The sequence below is a fragment of the Copadichromis virginalis genome, linkage group LG8 (assembly GCF_057382275.1).
Source record: "Copadichromis virginalis isolate Kocher_CV1m ecotype Utaka linkage group LG8, C_Virginalis_male_GT1.1, whole genome shotgun sequence".
Lineage (NCBI taxonomy): Eukaryota > Metazoa > Chordata > Actinopteri > Cichliformes > Cichlidae > Copadichromis > Copadichromis virginalis.
The window spans coordinates 1138345-1159470 of record NC_140625.1 but is presented as its reverse complement, the minus strand read 5'-3'; the positions used below and the strand labels follow the sequence as shown (position 1 = coordinate 1159470).

Sequence of the window (21126 nt, the reverse complement as noted above, 5' to 3'; positions counted from 1 at the left end):
CTACATCCTGCCTGCCACAAGACTAAGCATGACACTGAGACCCCTGTTCTGTGATAGCAGCTCGCACTTTGGACATCTTCTCCACTTTTACGATTGGGTTTAAACCTTTCATTTTTGATAAAACTTTAGGTTAGGCCTTGATTAGGTGACCTTGAGCTCTCCTTTAGTTACACTGCATTAGGCCTATGCTGTTAGGGGCATCCTATGATGCACTGTTTCTTTTTAATTCATCATTTTACTCACTATGTGCTTACACATCACTCTGAATGTAATCATTAGTTATTATTAATCTCTGGCTCTTTTCCACACCATGTTTTGGTTCTGTCTTTCTCCCCTCACAACCAAGCAGTCGTGCCAGATGGCCGCCCCTCCCTGACTCTGGTTCTGCTGGAGGTTTCTTCCTGTGCAAAGGGAGTTTTTCCTTCTCACTGCCGCCAAAGCTCTTGCTCATGGGGGGTCGTATGATTGTTGGGGTTTTCTCTGTTTTATCTCTATTTGTGGACACCTCAAGGCAATGGTTGTGGTGATTTAACACTATATAAATAAAACTGAAATGAAGTGAACAGAACTATGCGCACGTACGCGTGTACACACAAACACACACACACAACAACACACGTATATATAATGACATGAACATCTAAGTCCTGTGTTTCCACCTTTCTTCAGTGTGACTCCAGCTGTTTCCCATATTTGTGTGATCAGCGTGACATCTCTCTGGCTTTTCTGCATGATTCAGACCTGAAGCTCTCTCATCTGTCCTTTATGTCTTTTTCTTCTCTCTATCTTCCCCTGTTTGTTTCATCATCTTACTTCTGGACGTCCTTCTTTTGTTGCTTGATTTTTCAACCCCACCTCCTGGCCACTGCAGGGTTTTGGGTTTGTAACATTTGAAACCAGTGCAGATGCTGACCATGCACGGGAGAAACTAAATGGTACAATCGTAGAGGGACGAAAAATAGAGGTGCTTCCTGTCTCCCTTTACTCCTTTCCCCCTCTTCTGCTGTTCCCCTTCTCCTCCCCTTGAATCTCTTTCCCTTTTTCGCTTGCCTAATATTTCCTGACATACTCCCCACTTTCCTCACTTACTCCACCCCTTTCTTCTTTTCTTTCATCATTTCCTCCACCTCTCTCCCTGCCTGCTGCACCTTGAACGCTGCATGCTGAACCTGATCCGTAAGTGTGCGTGTGTGAGAAAGACACCGATTCAGCACTGTGGTAGTGTTTTTGATACATTTTGCCTCCTCTCACGTATACTTGTGCCTGTGCCATGTGCATGAGATGTTTTCTTTTTTTCTTTGTGTTATGTGTTTGTGTTTTATTTAAGTTAGAAATATGTATTTTACAGTATTTTCCCACTGCTAGTCCTTTGCTCCTTGTTAAAACTATTCTCCGGTAGTTCCTTATCCTTGGCACCTCAAGTTTAAGTTTCGCAGTCTTTTCACGCTTCATAATTTTCAGTTTTAAAATATTTAAGACTAATGTCTAAACGCGAAGTTCTTCTACTTTGAAAATACTGACTTGGAAAATCTGTCAATTTACATCCAGTTTGTCGCAAATACTTGTAACTGATATTCGGGCAGTTGCATGAAGGGTGTACGAGGGTGAGTTCAACTTGTTATGCTCTTAGATAGAAATGGGACCAGGTAAAAATAAATCACAGGTGATATTCAGGCTTTAATCTTGTTACCCGTCATTACAGTTTTTTCTGAACTAGAAGATACATAATGAAACAGCTAACAACCACAGATTAGTGTAATGTGTATAATGCCAGCCCTGAGTCATAAACATCCGTTTTCCTCTTCAGAATCAGTTTTCAGGGCTGAACTTGTCCAGAATTACAGGTTTTGTTGTGTGGAGCAGCCTAATACTGTTGAGACAGTCAGATGCATGTGATCAGTTGACAGGTTAGTGGGGATAGAACAGGGGACTAATTTCCGTATTCATAAGTGCGCTCTTCATTAACGCGAGTTATATCCTTCTGAAGGAATATAAGTCAGATGTTGTTTAGTATTACAAAGCAGTGGAATTAGCAGCATGCATATCAGAGAAACAGGAACACTAACATTATTATGGAAACTGCATTTTGAAACATAAATAACCCCAAAATATTTTAAAATATGACATTGAAACAACAATTTGTTTTATAAATTTTTCTCCCTGTTGTATTTTTTCTTTTTCTTTATCTGATGTTGAATGTTATGATTGATTCTTTCAATTAGACTGAGTGCATGTACCCTCACTTGTTGAATTGACAAAATACCAGCATTGCATGGAGAGTGGTTTTATTAGCAGTTATTAATTGCAAGCTCAGTTTTTGCTTTTTTGTGTATGTTTAATTTTGTATATCTTACACTGTCTTATTATACACCTTTTTTTTGTCTGCTGACAGGTGAACAATGCCACCGCCAGAGTAATGACGAACAAAAAGATGGCTAACCCTTACACAAACGGTAAAGTTTCCATTCATGTTTTTACCACTCTCATGTCTTCTTCTCCTGAGTTCTCTGCATTTTCTTCACTGTTTTTAACAAGAAGCTTTTTGAGCTGTTTAAGAGGAGAAGTAAACAATTAGCCTTTCATAGACTAAGCTTGAGTGGAATGAAGGTTAAAAGATACAAATATGCACCAGATTGTGCCTTAATGCCAAACCAATTAACATTTGATTAATGAAACCAATATTTGTCAAGAGGCATTACATTTTGCATTAAACCAAACACAAATAGCAAACTGAAATCTAAAGCACGTATGGACGGTAAAAAGGTAAAAGAAAAGAGCAGCAAAGAGAAAGGGCCATCAGAGCTGAGAGGAGCGATTTCAAGTAGATGGAGAATGTGGTACACAGCATGATGCTGTGATAGATGACACAGTGAATGGATAAAGGAATAGAGCCAATAAAAAGAGCCAGGACTCATTCATAAACAGAGAGAGAAGGGCCTTTAGAGTACATGCTTCTCTCCTCCATCCCTTACACACACTTTTGTGATGATGGAAGGAGAAAGCACTGAAAAGAAAGCAGATAATGGGGGGGAGTGGTCAGACGTGTTAGTACCTCTACAGATACACCACACCTCTGTCCTATTTGTGCAGAGCCATAGTGAGCCCTGACATCACACATCTTTATTGGTAGTCTCTTCAGTCTGTCACCTCAAAGTCTTTTACTATCAAGCCCACTTCACATTTACCATCAATATGTGTGGCTTTGGATCACCGTGTGTCGCAGAACACCTCCAGCATGTATGCTGGGGCGGCGGTGAGGGAGGTGGGGTTTGCACAGTGTTTGTCTAGATCACAGGCGTCAAACTCCAGTGCTCGAGGGCCGGGGTCCTGAAACTTCTCCATGTGTCCCTGCAGCAGTACATCTAATTAAATTAGTAGGTCATTTACAAGACTGTATAGACTCTGCATGCTGAGGTGACAGTTCAGCCATTTGATCCATGTTACAGCAGCTCATGACTGAATGAACATGGTGCAATAAAAGTACTTTTAGAAGTACATTTTCCAAACACTTAACATTTACTTAAATGTATTTAAATTTACTTGAGTAGGGTTAGGGGTTGCTACTGCAGCATGCATGACCTACTAATATTGATCGAAGATTGGAGTTTGACACCTTTGCTCTAGAGGACCATCCACTGTTTGTAAAGTCTACAGTTCGCTCAGATGCATCAGAGGGGTTACTATCTTATTCAAGGATATTTGGCATGCAGGCTGGGGGCAGCCAGGGTTTGAACCAGCAACCTCATCTACTTCCTGCGCTACAGTCAGTCACCCTCAATGTCTTTTTTTTAGAAAATTAACTTTGTGTACAATAATTACTTTTTCTTTTTTCATTCAGAACATGAAAGAAAGATGACATTTGTGATAAAGAAAAATAAAGAAGAGAAAAATTTACCAAGAGTTAGGATTACCGAGTTAACTGATTGTTTATTACCTTAAACCATATAAAGAATGCTTAAAATGCTTCCATCTGGAGGCAGAGTGATAATGTTTATGACAGTCCAGATAAAAAAGTTCACTATACAATCCATCCATCCATTTTCTACTCCATGTTTGGATCACAGGGACAGCAAACAGGGAAGTCCATCTCCCTCTCACCAACTACCTCCTCCAGCTCAAACGGGAAGCTGCTGATTCCGAAGCCAGCGAGAGTTATGGTAGTCCCACTAGGACATGGCACTTAGGAGGTGCCGAGGAAGATTGTCTGGTCAGATCCCCAAACAGCTGTACTGTTTAAGTCCCTCCAAAATGACTGACTCATCACACTCTTGCTAAGAAAGAGCTCAGCCACTCTTCAGAGAAAATTAATTTTCTCCACTTTAATCTGAAATCTAATTTTTTCGGCCACTTTCCAAAGCTGTCATGGTCTGTGGATCACTGACTCAGATTTTTGAGTTTTTGGGATGTTTTAGGGTTTTTCTCATTTTTGGTTGTTTTTGTAGTGCTCCTGTTCTATTGGTTCGTTTTATGTTTGAGCTCCACAGTCTTCGGTTCATGGTCTTTATTAATGGTGCCTCTCAGTTGTATTATCCATTTACCTGCTGTGTATACAGCATGTTGTCTGAGTCTTCCTTTGCTCTCCCTCTTGTATCCCTGTGTCCTCCAAGTTTTCCCTCAGAGTTTCCACCTTTTTCTAGTTCCAGGTTCCGAGTTTCTTCCTTTTCTGAGTATTGTATTTTGTATTTCTTTTAGAGTTTCTAAATAACAATAAAGCTGTCTCTCTAAGTTAGTCTGTTGTCTCGGAGTCCTGCAATTGGGTCCTACAGTGCCTGCCACGCAGCTGAACAGCTTGTAGTCATTGTTGGCAGTTGGAATGTAGCTTGACCAGTAAATCAGCAGCTTCACTTTCATGCTCAGCTTTCTCTTCTCCACTACAGACCAATGCAGTGGCTTCAGGTGTGGCACAATCAGTCTGTCATTCTCCCGCTCCCCTTTTCCCTCCCTCATGAAAGAAATGCAAAATACTTAAACTCCACTTCGGGTATTGGCTCCTCTCTGGCCTGGAGTGATGCCTCCGCTCAGACACTCAGCTATGAAGCACTCAGGTGTGAGAGCAGAGAGGCCTCCACCTGGAGAAGGCAACAGAACCTCAGTCCTGGCAGAGTGTTCGCAGAAAGGATTTAACTTATTGCTTGCAATCCGAACGAAGCTTTCACTGTGATTGGAAAAAGACTGAATAGTTCATATCAACGGAGCAAAAAATGGTAAATAGACTGCTTCTTAAATAGTGCTTTTCTAGTCTGCATTAGCACTCAAAGCACTTTATACAACTTGCCTCATTCACCGAAGCACTTTTTATTTCTATGGAGGTGCATTCTAGCTAAAAGTCACACTCCAGTGGATACAAAGAACACCGTGAGGTTAGTACCAGGGATTGAACCACCAACTTTCCACCTAACAGGCAACCTGCTCTACCCCCTGTGCTACAGCCAGGTTCCTTCTATGCAGTACTGCTGTTCACATGTTTGACCTCATCACCATCCCAGGACTGCCCCGCCAGACATTCTTATTTGTCTTTGGTAAACAAAAGGCTAGGACACACACATAAACATTCGCATCACCACCACACAAGACGAGTGCAATATTTCAGAGCAACACATTTGTATAAACGTTGCACATCTGCATAGTTGGTTTGTTTAGATTTGTTTTTATTGTCAGCAATTATTTGTTTTTTATTGTTTTTTATTCTAAATGCTGCGACCAGAGAGTTGCTTCTAATTTTGTTGAACATCCGATGTTTAATGACAATTAAAGGGTTGTGATTCTGTTTCTAATTAATGATGCATTTGCAAAAGATAAGAGCAAAGTGATTCAAAGGAAAAGGTTTGTTATATAGCCGCAGAGAGGTGCAGCTTCATGCAGCAATGCTAACGTTTATCCTGTGTGTGCGGTTTTGCTTGCATGTGTGTCTCCTGTGCAGGCTGGAAGCTGAATCCAATGGTTGGAGCCGTATATGGTCCTGAATTTTATGCAGGTAAAAGAAAAAAAATCACACAGAGATCAAGCATATATAGCACCAGCCACCCTTTTTTAATGTACTTCCTTATGTGTTTTTTTTAATGAATAGCATATGTGACCATCTACCTTGTCCGCTAAATCCAATCTAAAGAGAATACAAAGTTTTGTGTCCATATATGCATGCCTAGCTGCACTTAGTGTTGGTTTGGGTGTGTTTTGTATCTTGCATGTGCAATCTGGTGTGTGTGTGTGTGTGTGTGCACCTGTGTTTCACTCTTCCTTTAAGTTTTGGCTAACATATATATAAACCAGGGTTGGCTAGCAGCGTGCTGTTTTTGATTCAGATACACAACCGGTCAAATGTTTTAGAACACCCCAGTTTTTCCATTTATGGTATAAAGGTAGTGATGTGGTTTCTGCAAAGAAAGTCAAAGTGTCAGTGAGTACAGTTCCCTTCACCATCGAGCGCACTGAGGTCTGCAGACCCAAAGACACGACTGAATCAGAGGACAAGTTTCTGAGAGTTAACAGCTTGTGTGATGGCGGCTCACGGGACAACAGCTTCAAGCACAGCTTAATAGTGGTCGTAGTGAGCAAGTCTCAGTTTCAGCTGTGAAGAGAAAACTTCAGGTTTGACAGGACGAGCTGCACCAAGAAAGCCATCTCTAAGATGTCAAAATAAGACAAAGAGGCTTGTCTGGGCCATGAAACACCACCAATGGACTACTGAAGACTGGAAGAAGGTTTTATGGATCTCCAAAAGTTGCTTCTGTTCATCTGGACGTTCGTCATCATCCAGGTGACGTCTTCAGTCTCAGCTGACTGCAGGTTCCAATCTTATAAACAGGACATGTGCATAATGACTGAAACCAGCCCACTGATGGAACAATGGGCTGGGAGGTCAGTTCCTTAATCATAATTATGCAAATTCTCATGACCACTGATCAACAACCACTGATCAATGTCCATGAGTCCCATTCACAGAGAGCTGGGGAATGGCTGCAATCACAGCATTGTAAGATGGTGACAGATGTACCCTTAGGCCCTCCTCAGCTGAGACTGAAGACGTCACCTGGATGATGACGAAACGTTTCTCCCACAAAACGCTACGTCCAGATGAAAAGAATCAACTTTTGGAGATTTGTTTTCCTGGATGATTGAGAATGCATCAAGAAGGTTTTATGGACTGATGAATCAAAATTTGAAATCTTTGGTACATCACAAAGGATCTTTGTACGCCATCGTGTAGGTGAAAGGATGGTTCCACAGTGTGTGTCTGAATTTTGGCATCAATTCTTCAAAACAATTTCAGATATATGAGGTATAAATTTAACTCCGACTCCACATATTGCTATTTTTGGCAAACCACCAAATAACCTTCGTATCACAGCTATCCAAAATAACCTTATTGCCTTTGCTTCTCTTGTTGCCCTTAAAGAATTTGTTGTGTAAATCATCTCAGCCATCATTAATCAAAGTCTGGTTACATGACATCCTAGGACTTCAAAAACTGGAGAAGATAAAATTCTCCCTCAGATGACATCGCCCTGCTGGGCTCGATTCAGGAAGACCTCCAAAAGTTGACCGCGGCCCTGCAGAGGGAGGCAACGAAAGTTGGATTAAGAATCAGCGCCAAAAAAACCAAGGTACTCCGAGTTGACTATGCACATGCCCGCATTCCTGTCATGATCAACCAACAACGTGCTGAAGAGGTGGAGAATTTTACATATCTTGGCAGCATCATCTCGAATGACGGGGTCTCTGATCGGGATGTCGACGCCAGAATAGGGAAGGCAGTTGGTGTCCTGCGACGTCTCCAACCTATTTGGAACTCGACCTCCCTGAATGTAAGGGTCAAGATCAGACTACTGAACTCTATCGTCTTCCCTACTGCACTTTACGCTAGTGAAACCTGGCGCTCAACAAGTGCAATTATTCAACACCTGAACGTGCTTCAACAACATGGCTTGCGGCGAATCCTGAGAATTTCCTACCGGGACCGAATAACAAATGAGGAGGTCCTACGAAGAGCAGGCACCCGCCCATTAGCCGATGTTGTTGCAGAAAGGCGCTTTCGCTTTGCGGGACATATTTTACGCCTACCCCCTCATCGCCCAGCTAAGATTGCCATGACATGGCGTCCACGCACTGGCAAGCGAAAGCAAGGCCGACCAAAGACCACATGGCGTCGAACATTTATGGACGATCTGAGAACTGTCGACATTGCCTGGGACGAAGCTGAAGCAGTCGCTGCTGACCGACATCGATGGAGATCACTAGCTGCCCGATGCGCCGCTCGGCGTAGGAGGAACTAAGTCTAAGTCTAAGTCAGAGGCTCGTCAGATAGATTTTTTACTTACTGGAAACCGTTACTTAAATACTTAGAAAAGTTACCAGCGCGAGAAATCTCTTTGTAGTCCACCATATGACCGTGCACAAATTCTCCTGCTATTGCCAGCAGGGGCTGCTCCACCTCATAAGACTTCGTTTAAGATACTCCAGCATTATTAATTTACTTCAACCGAGGAGCAAGTAGTCATTAATAGCAATATTAACTAATGTTGATTAATGTTAATATTAATCTACAAGGATGAGCGCTAGCACTTTATTGTTGATTTTTTTTTTGGTTTTTTCTTTGGTTTTTGTTTGTTTTGGGGGGGTTTTGGTTTTTTTCTCTTTTTTTGTATGGGTTAATCCAAGCCTATTCAAATGGCGGCCCGCGGGCCAAATGCGGCCCAGAAGCAACCTGCGAGTGGCCCTGCCTGTGGTCCTGGCAGAAACACAGAGAAAACGCAAAAAATGAATTCATTAATTAATTTTTAAAAAATTAAAAATTCCTACAGCGTAGTGTAGACTGTGAATGCAACACTCCTAGTAGCCTAGCAATATTTAACCCACAATGCACCGTGATGTAAACATATTAAACAATCATCGTAATATATGATGCGACAACAGCATGTCTCTCTCACTTCAAAAGCGCAAAATTGACAATGAAAACTGTCGGTTTAACCCTGCCTGGACTGACAAATACTTATTCATTTTACCGAGTTTAATAATCTTACAACCGGAGTTGTACTACCATGGTGAGGGTCCTGTACAGCCCAAGAGAGAGCTGCAGCAGCTTCCCTTCGTGTTTGCTTCTTGGCGAAGAAGAAAAGGCCTTTCACAGATTCTGAAACAATGAAATACTGCATGCTGGCCGTGGTGGATGCAGTGAAAAGTGATGAATAAATTAAAGTAAGTGTGACATCTGCTATTAAAAACGTACCCCTGTAGGACAGTTCAAATATTCGTAGAGTTGAAGTTCTGGCGTCAGATGAGTTTGAAATGCTGTTAGATGACCTGAAGAAAACTGATGTAATGTCTATAGCAGGAGATCACAGACAGAACTGATAATGCACAGTTGTGCGTATATGTCCGTTTTTTGGATGGGAAATTGCTCGGTTTACTACCGTTAGAGGGACACACAGCTGGCGAAATAATGTTTGAGAAGATTTCAGCTCTTTTTGAGGAAAATGGTCTGGATATGAAGCGTGTCTGTATACTTGTGAACGATGGGGCTCCATCCATGGCAGGAAAAGTGAGTGGTCAGCGAAATATTTATTTTAATTTGAAAGGGAATTATCAAAATGTTTTTTTGTTATTATTATTATTATTATTTCAAATGTGCAAAAAATAGTTTAGTTATAGCTCCCTTTTTTTTAAATGGACCTTTTGGTGTGCATTTGTGAGAGGTCACCACCAGATTTATAGGGGGAAAGGAATAAAAAAAAAAACTTGTTTTTCAGTACAGTTGTGTGGGTTTGAAATTGATCATGATCTGCTGCTTACTGGCTTCAAAAAAAATATCTGGCCCAGATAAATTCCTCGGTTTGAAAATCTGGCCCAACTAACTTCGTAGTTGAATAGGCATGGGTTAATCCATCTTTCTGTAACATATTTACCTTCAAATTATTGGGAGGGAGTGGGGGGGTATTCATGCCATCTATGTTATTTATGTTTATTGAATGTTATAAAAACGAAAAAGAAGAGACTATCATTTCTACCTGTACCTATGTGCTTTATGACTGTCTGGCATTTGATAAATTTAAAAAAAGAAATTCTAAAGTGATAAAAGAGTAGAATAGAATAGTTTTATTATTATCCATGTACAGCAAAATTGGAGGTGCTCCTCACTGTGTGTTTCCTAGGGCTGCAACTATCGATACATTTAGTAACTATTGAGTGTTCTATTAATTTTTCGATTGAGAAATCAGATGACAAATTATTATTAATGAGAATAATAAATATTCAAAACAGGGAAAAAATGCAGGTCTTTACAGTAGATCGCAGCAGATGGCCCCGCCCCTCCCTGAGCCTGGTTCTGCTGGAGGTTTCTTCCTGTTAAAAGGGAATTTTTCCTTCCCACTGTCGCCAAAGTGCTTGTTCATAGGGGGTCACATGATTGTTGGGTTTTTCTCTGTATTATTGTAGGGTCTACTGTACAATATAAAGTGCCTTGAGGCGACTGTTGTTGTGATTTGGTGCTGTATAAATAAAAATTGAATAGAAATACGTTTTCTTTCACTTTACATGATGTGATCATCGCGGTAACAGCTCCACCTCTTTTCTTTGAAAAAACTTGTGGCCACATGAGCTTAATGCTTTTTATTCATAGTTGTGTTTCTATTGCAAGTCTGTTGTCAGTTGCAAATGTGAGAGAAATTCTCGAATTTACGTGGTGAACACTCGGCACTACAGAGCCGTGTGTAAAAAGGAAGCATCACAGCAAAAAAATGTGGGATTTTTTATAATCGAGTTTTTCAGGATACATGATGAATCGTTGCAGCCCTAGTGTTTATGCAGAGATTGCTCTGCAGATCTGCACTCGTTTTTTAAGTCTAAATTGATCTTTGTGTAAAATGCATTCATCAACAGAACACATTTGCATTTTGTTCTGCTAAATAAATTTAGAGAAAGGCCACCTCCCACCTCTGTCTGTTTAGAGGCAATGGGACAACGATGGGCAGGAGTGGGGAGTTTAAATGCTGCCGGTCAGGAAGCAAAGAGAATGGTCACTGAAAAGGTTCATGGATGTAGTGAAGGAGGGCGTGCATGCTTGCACTAGAGTGAGGTAGAGATGAAGGCAGATGATGCTGTTACCACAGCCCCTAGTTGAAGCAGCTATAAGCAGAAGAAGGACAAAAAGATCAGATCTCCTCTAATAACAATTACAGGATATTTTTTATATATTTGTTTTTTTCAGTGAGAATTTCCAGGACTGAAAAATCTAACCATCAAGGAAATGTCCAAATTTGCAGTTCATCTACCTGGTAAAGACCTATAGACTAAATGCACAAGTGATAAAAATAACAACCTGGTAAAACAACAACAATAATAATAAAAATAATAAACATTTTGAGTTAACAGCTGTCTAACAGGTATGTTAGGTAGGTTTTAGTTCTGAAGTGGATCCAGGCTGAATTCAGAATGGGAGAACGCAGCACATGTGTAGAGAATCGAAACTATCACTGGGGGAAGCAAAATTCAAAGCAAGACACAAGAGACGACTGTCAAAGTAAAACAGGAAATGACTCAGAAGATACCTACGAACTGCAGAGACCACAAAGTCACAAAAAATGTCAAAAAGGGAAGTCTGGGAAAAGAAAGAATAACCTCAAGAGAAAAACAAAAACACTGGGAAATACAAAACTAGCAGTCTGTGCTCGAATAATCATGACATAGAGAGAGGAGCCCAAAACTCAACGAAACCAGAGTGAAGCTTAATTCTAGTCTACTGCAAACATGGACACAGATCCAACACCTTCTGTCCTCTTAAACTTCTTTGAAGTCTCCCTCCTGGGTGCATAGTTGGTGAAGTGAAATTTAAATCTTCTGTTGACAAATCTACAAATCTAATAACACACAGGCAGGTACTCAAACATCCATCTGGAACCAAACATTCAATGCAACTCAGGTCAATTTTATTTATATAAAACTGATTTGAATCAAATGACAACAACAGTCACCTCGAGGTGCTTTATATCATAAGATAAAGAAACTACAACAACAGAGAGAAAACCCCAACAATCGAACGACCTCCTGTGAGCAAGCATGGGAAGAACCTCCAGCAGAACCAGGCTCGAGGAGGTGCAGCCATCTGCTGTGACTAGTTGGGGGTGATGGAAATTCAAACTAGTAATAATTATAAAGCTTAAGGGCAACACTGAAGCAGAAAGCATTTAATAATAAACATGGACCAACATTATGAAGCAACGCCTGAGACCAGGAGGATGCTTTTACAACTCATATATTTATTTACTATATAGGCTTAAAATAAAGGGCTGCAGACAGGTGTCCGCACATTTGACTAGAACAGGTGTGTCAAACACAAGGCCTGGGGCCCAGAATCGGCCCGGCAGAGACATTTTAAGTGAATTTTACAACATTTCCTGTTGATAAAGACCTCCACCATTGCATGTATTACATATCACATCATTAAATAAAAACTAAACAACAGCAATGGTCTAACATAGTGTAAAAATGGAAACATTCCTATCTGCCACAGAAGCTTCTAGTTTGTTTTACCGTTATAGGGGGTGAAGGACTTTTAATGGGGAGTGAACTACCAGAACGTTTTCTGTAATTTTATATTTATTTATTTGTGTTGACAGATTTCCTGCATTTACTACAGCAGCATATTTTCCTTAAACTGAATTAAATCTTTACACTAAAGTGGGCTGTATGTGGCCCACAATGTAAACGACTTTGACATCACTGCTCTATAATACTTTGGCATACAGAAGAGCAGACAAACATGTGTACCAGTCGTGTTTGTATACCCTGTGTATGTTAGTAAGTCGAGATAATTCACAGCCAACAATCGTTTTGAAGCTCCATATAATCTGCATATTACACCACCCTTTTCTCTATATAAGGAAACATGTTTTCCTCCAGGTGAAGCACAGAGAGTGTTGACTATGTTGCACCTTTAAGACAAGAAATAAGGAGAAAGTCTGACTAGAGAATTAAATAATAGTCTGCAGTCCAAAGAAGAGGCTGAAATAATGGAAATGCTAAATATGATGTCCCAGAGACACTGACTGTGTCTCTGGGACAGTAACATAGATGCAAACACTCTTAGTGACGACATCCAGCAATGACAGAACGTTTAAATTGATAAAATTAGGTCAGTGGACACAGAGCACCAGTCTGTCATGGTGAAGAGAGAACTGAGCCTAACAGCAAGGTTTTTGGTGTCTCTCAGATAAGCTGGAGGATGTTACTGCAGCCGAAGAGAAGTGGTTAAAAGAGAAGCTTTTCAAAAACTGCTCCCAGAGAGCTCTGACACCAAATCTAAAAGCAGGCCAGTTTCTAAAAGGAGCTGTACTTCAGTTTCTTGAAGACTAACTGAAACCGACCTCACGGCCCTTTGTTAGTCAGTGGTGCCAGTTTCAGTCATGATGCAAAGGTACTGTTTTTATAAGGTTGTGTTAGGCCTTTTCCAACATGACTGCACACAAAACATCCATAGAGACATGGATGATCAAGTTTAGTATGGAAGAACTTGACTGACCCGGACAACCTAATAGACCTTTGGCATGAAGGTTGCCAGGCCGTCGTCTCCACCGTCACTGTCTGACCTCAGAAATGCGCTTCTGGAAAAATGATTAGAAATTCCCATAAACACAGTCTCGACTCTTTTCATAGAAGAGTTGAAGCTGTCATAGCTCCAGAGGGTGGTCCACATCATAGCAAACCCTGTGGCTTATGAATGGGATCTCACTTGAGTTCATATGTGTGTGAGGGATACAACATGAATGCCTAGAAGAAATGAAACCACAGAACACAGAAGAATTACAGAAAGCATTAACCCCGTTTAAAAGCAAAGCGGTCCCTCCTACGGATGCACACCACGAGGTTTGAATTCAGCTTTACTGCACACCACCTTACCTGGTTCAAGACTTTATTTGTCTACCTGTTGGGTAACATTTGTGACTAAGTTAAGATAATTGCATTAATGTTATGTACAGTAAATTACCAGATTACTTTGAGAAAAAGTTTATGGCTCTCCATATAAATTCAGTTTAGAGAGAGAAACTCTAAGTACTCTTGTCTCAGCCGTGAATTGTTCCGCCTTTGGCCCAAAAGGTTAGACAAGACTCTCCAACTTTATGTATCTATTTATGCTTATGTCAGTTAGCTATATCATGGACTAGCACTGTATGAAGGGTTGTCATAGTGGCAGCCATAAATGCATCCCGTGTGTTTGCACTGACATCTTGTGGTCTCACAGATAAATGATGGAGTATGCTGAAGGGCCTGTGTGTGCTTAACTCTGCTGGACTACACACACTGCTTCTTTTATTTATTAATTTTAATAACATTTGTCCCACATGTCCAATCCTTTACCTTTTTATAAAAAAAACAATCACTTTGTGCTTTAGTTGATGGATTCTGCAGATGTTTTTGTAATACATTAAAAATAAAACAAAAGGCAAAAGGGGAACTAATATTAAAGGGAAAGTGGGAAACACAAAGATCCACTGGCTTACAGAATTGTCACTTCCTCGGCCCTTTCCCTTTCCTAACACATATTTTAGCACTTTGTAAAAGAGAATCCCCAAAACAGACATCCTCTCAATCTTGAACTCCTTCACATTTGTAATCTAAGGATCTTGGAAAGAAAAGCATCAGGAGAGTCTTCTCCAAGCACAACATCTCAGTGCACTTCAGACCTAGCTACACCCTCAGATAAAAAGACAAAACTCTCAAACACAAACTTAGCAACAAAGTGCATGTGGTGCAGTGCACTGACGAGTGCTTACACCTCCACATTGGAGAAACCAAACAGCCACTCCATAAACACATGGCACAACATCGAAGAGCCACCTCATCAGGACAAGACTTGGCTGTACATCTGCATCTAAAGGTGGTTTGAAAATGGAGTGAAAGAAGCATCTATATACACTGTGAACGACCATCTTTGTACTGAGGCGGGGCTTACGACATCAAATATACCACCTAAAATGCAGTTTTTAAAAGCCCTTCAACCTCCACTCACATCTTGCATCATCTGCTGCAACCTGTTGGGGTGGGAGAAGGAAGACAGGATAAAGACATGCTGTGGAAGAGAGACAGAGGTTAATAACAGATATGATTCAATGCAGAGAGGTCTGTTAACACATAGTGAGTGAGAAAGGTGACTGGAAAGGAAAAACTCAATGCATCATGGGAATCCCCCGGCAGCCTACATCTATTGCAGCATAACTAAGGGAGGATCCAGGGTCACCTGGTCCAGGCCTAACTATATGCTTTAGCAAAAAGGAAAGTTTGAAGCCTAATCTTGAAAGTAGAGATAGTGTCTGTCTCCTGAATCCAAACTGGAAGCTGGTTCCACAGAAGAGGGGCCTGAAAACTGAAGGCTCTGCCTCCCATTCTACTTTTAAATACTCTAGGAACAACAAGTAGGCCTGCAGAGCGAGAGCGAAGTGCTCTAATAGGGTGATATGGTACTACAAGGTCATTAAGATAAGATGGGGCCTGATTATTTAAGACCTTGTATGTGAGGAGCAGGATTTTGAGTTCTGGATTTAACAGGAAGCCAAAACAGGATAAATCTGCTCTCTCTTTCTAGTCCCTGTCAGGACTCTTGCTGCAGCATTTTGGATTAGCTGAAGGCTTTTCAGGGAGTTTTTAGGACTTCCTGATAATAATGAATTACAGTCGTCCAGCCTGGAAGTAATAAATGCATGAACTAGTTTTTCAGCGTCACTCTGAGACAGGATATTTCTGACTTTAGAGATGTTGCGCACATGGAAGAAAGCAGTCTTACATATTTGTTTAATATGTGCGTTGAAGGACATGTCCTGGTCAAAAATGACTCCAAGGTTCCTCACAGTGTTACTGGAGGCCAAGGTAATGCCATCCAGAGGAAGAGTCTGGTTAAAAACTGCATTTCTAGTATTTTTAGAGCCGAGTACAATAACCTTAGTTTTAAGTAACGCTTTATCTTCTGCCACCTTAAAGGCCTGTGGTATGTAGGCAATTAATAGGGACTGAATGTTTAAGATTGAAGCAGATCTCTTCGTAGGAATGGGGTCTAAAAGTCACGTTGATGGTTTGGAGGAAGTAATTGGTGAAGTTAACTCAGAAAGATCAATTGGAGAAAAAGAGTTAAATAAATAAAGTGGTAGTGAAGCAGCTGTAGAAAATGTTACATCTCTCCTTTTCTCCTTGCAGTGTGAGCGCTCCTCACAAACACACATCTGCAGATGATCAGCCAGCTGTTTTACATCTACTCTAACCAGAGAATTTTCCAGCTAAAAGGAAGGTTGGCTTGTTGTGCATAGTCCACTAGCAGATATAGAGTAAAGCATTAACAAATCGTAGGACTTCTCGGAACAGTGTCTGAGAAATAAGGTCTGATGGACACAGAGAGGGTCAAAGTAAATGTCAAAAGTACTAAAACTAGCTTTATGTAATGATACATCTTTGAGATTCTTATAAGTAAAGTTTTCTTTAATGGTTAAAACTTCATTTTTTAAGTAGTTCAGAAAGTCTTTACTACTTAAGGTTAAAGGAATACTTGGTTAAACCGACCGCTAAGTCTTTGTTCTTATTTTCTCCAGTTAAGGCTGAGTAGTAAGATGTGTTAGCTTTATGAAAAGCTTTTTATAGAACAGCAAACTCTTTCTCTAGGCTAAATAAACATCTTTTAAATTAGTGAGATTCAATTTCCTCTTTAAGTTCTGTGTTTGTGAGTTTTACCGGGGACACAAGCATTTCTGATTTCTTGCTTTCTTCTGCAGAGGAGCCAAAGTCCAGGGCCGTACACAGTGAGGAAGCAAAACTATTATAGAGATATTCAACCTTTCTGGAAGTAGATTAGTAGCTGCTCTGTACTGTGTTGGCACGTGGCCTTGAAGAAGTTAACAGCAGAGGAATTACACCCTTAAAATCCGTTACAGCACTTTTCCAAAAGACATCTTCAGTAATGACATTTATTCCTCACTGTGTACCCCTTTATGCTAAATTTAAATGTTATTGATCCGACAAAAGGTTTTCAGGGAATACTGTAAGATGTTCAAATTGTATGCCATATTTCAGATCAAGATCCAGGATGTAATAAAGTGGTTGTGTGTTCAGTGAAGCCGACTGAGTCTATGATTTTATGTATCTTTGTCAGTGGCAGGTTTTCCATACCCCAGTGCAGGAGCAGCTGTTGCCTATAGAGGGGCTCATTTGAGAGGCAGGGGCCGCGCCATCTACAACACGTTCCGTGCTGCACCTCCACCTCCACCTATCCCCACCTATGGAACGTGAGTTTTTGCTAACATACAAAGACATTGATGTGATAACAGGGAGTGGAAAACAAAAACACCTTCTAATAGAGCAGGAAATTGCTAGACTGTTTTTGTGTGTGTTTCAGGACATGAAGGCACTGAAGAAGAAAAATAATAAATTAATAGTGTAAAATAAAGGAGTCATAAGAAGAAATAAAGGTCAAGAAGGCAGCAGGAGAGGAATGGTGCAGGCTGGTCATATCCACTGAATAAATAATTTAACCTGTGTGGTACATGCACTGCTCCAAAAATTGTAGTTTTAATCAGAGTCAGTTCTGCCAGTGTGGGTTGTTAATCCCCAAACAGGAGTGGTTTTACAGGTGCAGGCCCTCGATATTTGTTCTTTTCTCATCGTTTCTGTTTTTTACTAGTTTGTATTTGGCTCGGTCAGTGTCGATACTGGGAGCATAAGGCGATACCTGGACCATGTAGAGGTTCTACAGGTAATCCACTCCTTCAGGATGACACATGGTGTCCATGGTGGCCAGAAGGTTTGCTGTGTGTGGCCCGGTTTGCTATCCTTGGCATCTCTGTGGGGGGTGGTATGCTATGTTGGGGTGGGACCTATGTTGTTTGCTATGTTGAGATAAGGGGACTCTTCTTCATGTGTTGATCTAGAGAGATCCTGCCAGTTCTTTCCAAGTTGGCTCTCTGGCTCCTTCTCTTTTCCTTCTTTTCTCTTTTCCATGCATCGTGCTGGCTGCTGCGGTCCTGGGGTGTCCTCCCTGCCTTCAGGTTGGCACCTTTTGCGGCTGGTCCTCTTGCGCCTTAGGGGGTGGGCCAAGGTGCCTGGTTTGTGCTGCGTTCTGGGCCCTTCTCTCTGGGTGCCCTTTCTACATCTGTGGGGCCAGGATGTGTTGCTTGTGCTGCACTGCACAATGTCTTAAAGACATAAAGACCAGGATGGTCTTTATGTAAGACTGCTTTCTTCCATTTGTGCAACATCTCTTAACTTAGAAATATCCTGCCTCTGAGTGACGCTGAAAAACTAGTTCATGCATTTATTACTTCAGCCTTCAGTTAATCCAAACCCTGTGATTGTTGTTGATGATGTGCATACATCTCTTCATCAAAGTTTAATCACAACAATGCATATTTGACAAGTTCAATGGACTTCATTGGCTTCCATCCTATTTGAATCCAGTAATCAACTTTGGGATGTACTGTAATGTGATTTTCAGAGGATGAATATCTCCACAAGTTATGTGAAGCAATCAGAAAGTGGAATCTCAAAAGAAGGCTCTTTGTAAGCCCATGCCACCAAAATGAGGCTGTTTAGAGCCCAACAGGCGGTCGTGTCCTGTACGGTCATCCTAATGAAGTCCTTGCAGGTATTGTTTGCTCGAGGAGAATATCAGGAAATCTAATTACCTTTAATGTCAGTTTACCAGATGTTGTCAGATCATCTATGATGTCATTTAGTTAGGACATTTTTCAGTATGAAAACCCGTCACCCTGTCAGTTCTGTATATTTCAATGTTAAATATATGCTTAATATTTGATATTCTATGTCAACAGTGTGGTCTACCAGGATGGATTTTATGGGGCAGAAATATATGTAAGTCAAAGCCCAATGATATTTCATTTCTGTGTAGTTGCAAGATTGATTTTTAAGCATTTCTTCTAATAATGACCAACTGGCCAAGACAGTAGTCTGGATTTGATGTTGAATTTTGAAGATAATCTCTTCTAATCTGTAATGAGAGCGATTTGAAATTGTTCTGTTTCTCTTCAGGGAGGATATGCAGCCTACAGATATGCACAGCCAGCTGGTACTGCTGCAGCTGCTTATAGTGACAGGTACGATATTTTCTCTTCCATGTCTGAAGCCTTCTTGAAAAAACGTTCTCACAGAACAAAACTGGTCGCATCATCTTATCCTGTTTCTTACTTTATCTGGTATGCTTTCATACCATCATCTGTATGCTCATATGAAAAAGAACATTTTCATACAATTCAAATCAAATCAAATCACTTTTATTGTCACATCACATGTGCAGGTACATTGGTACAGTACATGTGAGTGAAATTCTTGTGTGCGAGCTTCACAAGCAACAGAGTTGTGCAAAATACAATAACATAAACAGGCAAATATACGAATGGCTACATCTGAAACTAATAAATATATGTACAATATATAATAGTATATGCATTTCTGGATGTGTATACTAAATATTTTTCTGTGTGTGTGTGTGTGTGTGTGTGTGTGTGTGTGTGTGTGTGTGTGTGTGTGTGTGTGTGTGTGTGTGTATATATACACATATTTTACAGATTAAATAGAGTAAACAATAAATAAAATATATAACATATACAGAGTTGAGACATGTGCAAAACAGTGGCATTACTGTACAGTATGGAGTGCATAATGTTAAAGTTCCAGTAGTGAAGCTGAGGTGTCTATGACGTGTTCAGCAGTCTGATGGCCTGGTGGAAGAAGCTGTCTCTCAGTCTGCTGGTACGGGACCGGATGCTGCAGAACCTCCTTCCTGATGGAAGCAGTCTGAACAGTTTATGGCTGGGGTGACTGGAGTCCTTGATGATCCTCCCCGCTTTCCTCAGGCACCGCTTCCTGTAGATGTCTTGGAGGGAGGGAAGCTCACCTCCAATTATCCGTTCAGAGCACCGCACTACTCGCTGGAGAGCTTTGCGGTTGTAGGCGGTGCTGTTGCCATACCAGGTGGTGATGCATCCAGTGAGGATGCTCTCAATGGCACAGCGATAGAAGGTCCTGAGGATGCGGGGGCTCATGCCGAATCTTTTCAGTCTCCTGAGAAAGAAGAGGCGCTGCTGCGCCTTCTTCACTGTTTTGTTTGTGTGTACTGACCACGTAAGATCCTCAGCCAGATGTACCCCAAGGAACCGGAAGCTTCTCACTCTCTCCACAGCAGCGCCGTTGATGGTGATGGGGGTGTGTACTTCTCTGCACCTCCGGAAGTCCACTATCAACTCCTTTGTCTTTGCGACGTTGAGGGTGAGATGGTTGTCTTGACACCAGTGGGTCAATTCTATGGAGCCCTGTGAAAAACTAAGCATAGACCATGTTTCTTCTTCTATGGTTATGGTTTTCTGGATGCCTTTATCTCTCTTTTACAACATTGCTTGCGAGCACAGATCTCTTAAGGTCCTGCCAGAGACAACACCAAATGGTCCAAGGTCTGGACTTGGACTGGCTTTTGGCTCACAATTTTCAAGACTTTCTGAAATCTCATATACCGTGCTTATTTGTTTATTATTGTGGGATCTTTACCTACAACATAAAGTGTGTCTCGGGAACTGTTGTTGTGATTTGGCACTGTATAAATAAAACTGAACTGAACTGAAAATTAGATTACTCCTAATGTCTTAGAGTTCAGGATCCTGTGTTTTTCCTCAGGTTTGATGATTCCTGTAGAACGTGACTAGTGTTGTTTAATAATGAGGGTTTCCATACCTGTTCGACGTGAATAGTGCACTGTGCATGCAGTGGGAATGTCTATCACAGGACCGGGTTCCCACCCCTGGAGTCGAGCTGCTTGCACGTAATGTCGCCACTGTCATACACAGTAAAAGCTTATAAGCAATCATAAACCCAGCGTTTTTACTAAACATCAAACATGATGTCAGAAGTTGTGGTTTGGTCATGTGCTAAAAAGCTGCCAACAAAGCGGTAAGCTAAACGTTTTCTCAGCCCTTTAAAGACATAGCAAGCAAGCAGCTAACGTTGTTCAGCTATCGTAGCAAAGGCTATTAAACATCAATGACCATGTGGAAGGATTCTGTAGACCAGAATCATTGATGTTTAATGGAAACATTGCCAAGAAGTCGCCCGTGTACGAGCAAGAATACGATATATTCATGGCAGCAT

The 21126-nt window shown here is 41.1% G+C and overlaps 1 protein-coding gene across 6 annotated transcripts in view; it reads left to right on the top strand.

Moving 5' to 3' along the window:
- Positions 1 to 21126, top strand: part of LOC146702481 (RNA binding protein fox-1 homolog 3-like) — a 611273-nt gene that overhangs the window by 559205 nt on the left and 30942 nt on the right. For 4 of the 6 annotated variants that reach the window (XM_085465383.1, XM_085465381.1, XM_085465385.1 and 1 more), the window contains 6 exons: positions 872 to 964; positions 2393 to 2453; positions 5921 to 5974; positions 17126 to 17258; positions 18801 to 18840; positions 19018 to 19082. In XM_085465383.1, the coding sequence (XP_085321509.1) occupies positions 872 to 964; positions 2393 to 2453; positions 5921 to 5974; positions 17126 to 17258; positions 18801 to 18840; positions 19018 to 19082 (446 nt within the window). Of the gene's footprint in view, positions 1 to 871; positions 965 to 2392; positions 2454 to 5920; positions 5975 to 17125; positions 17259 to 17368; positions 17814 to 18800; positions 18841 to 19017; positions 19083 to 21126 lie in introns of those variants that run through there. The other 2 variants (XM_085465384.1, XM_085465386.1) reach the window with 2 other exon arrangements.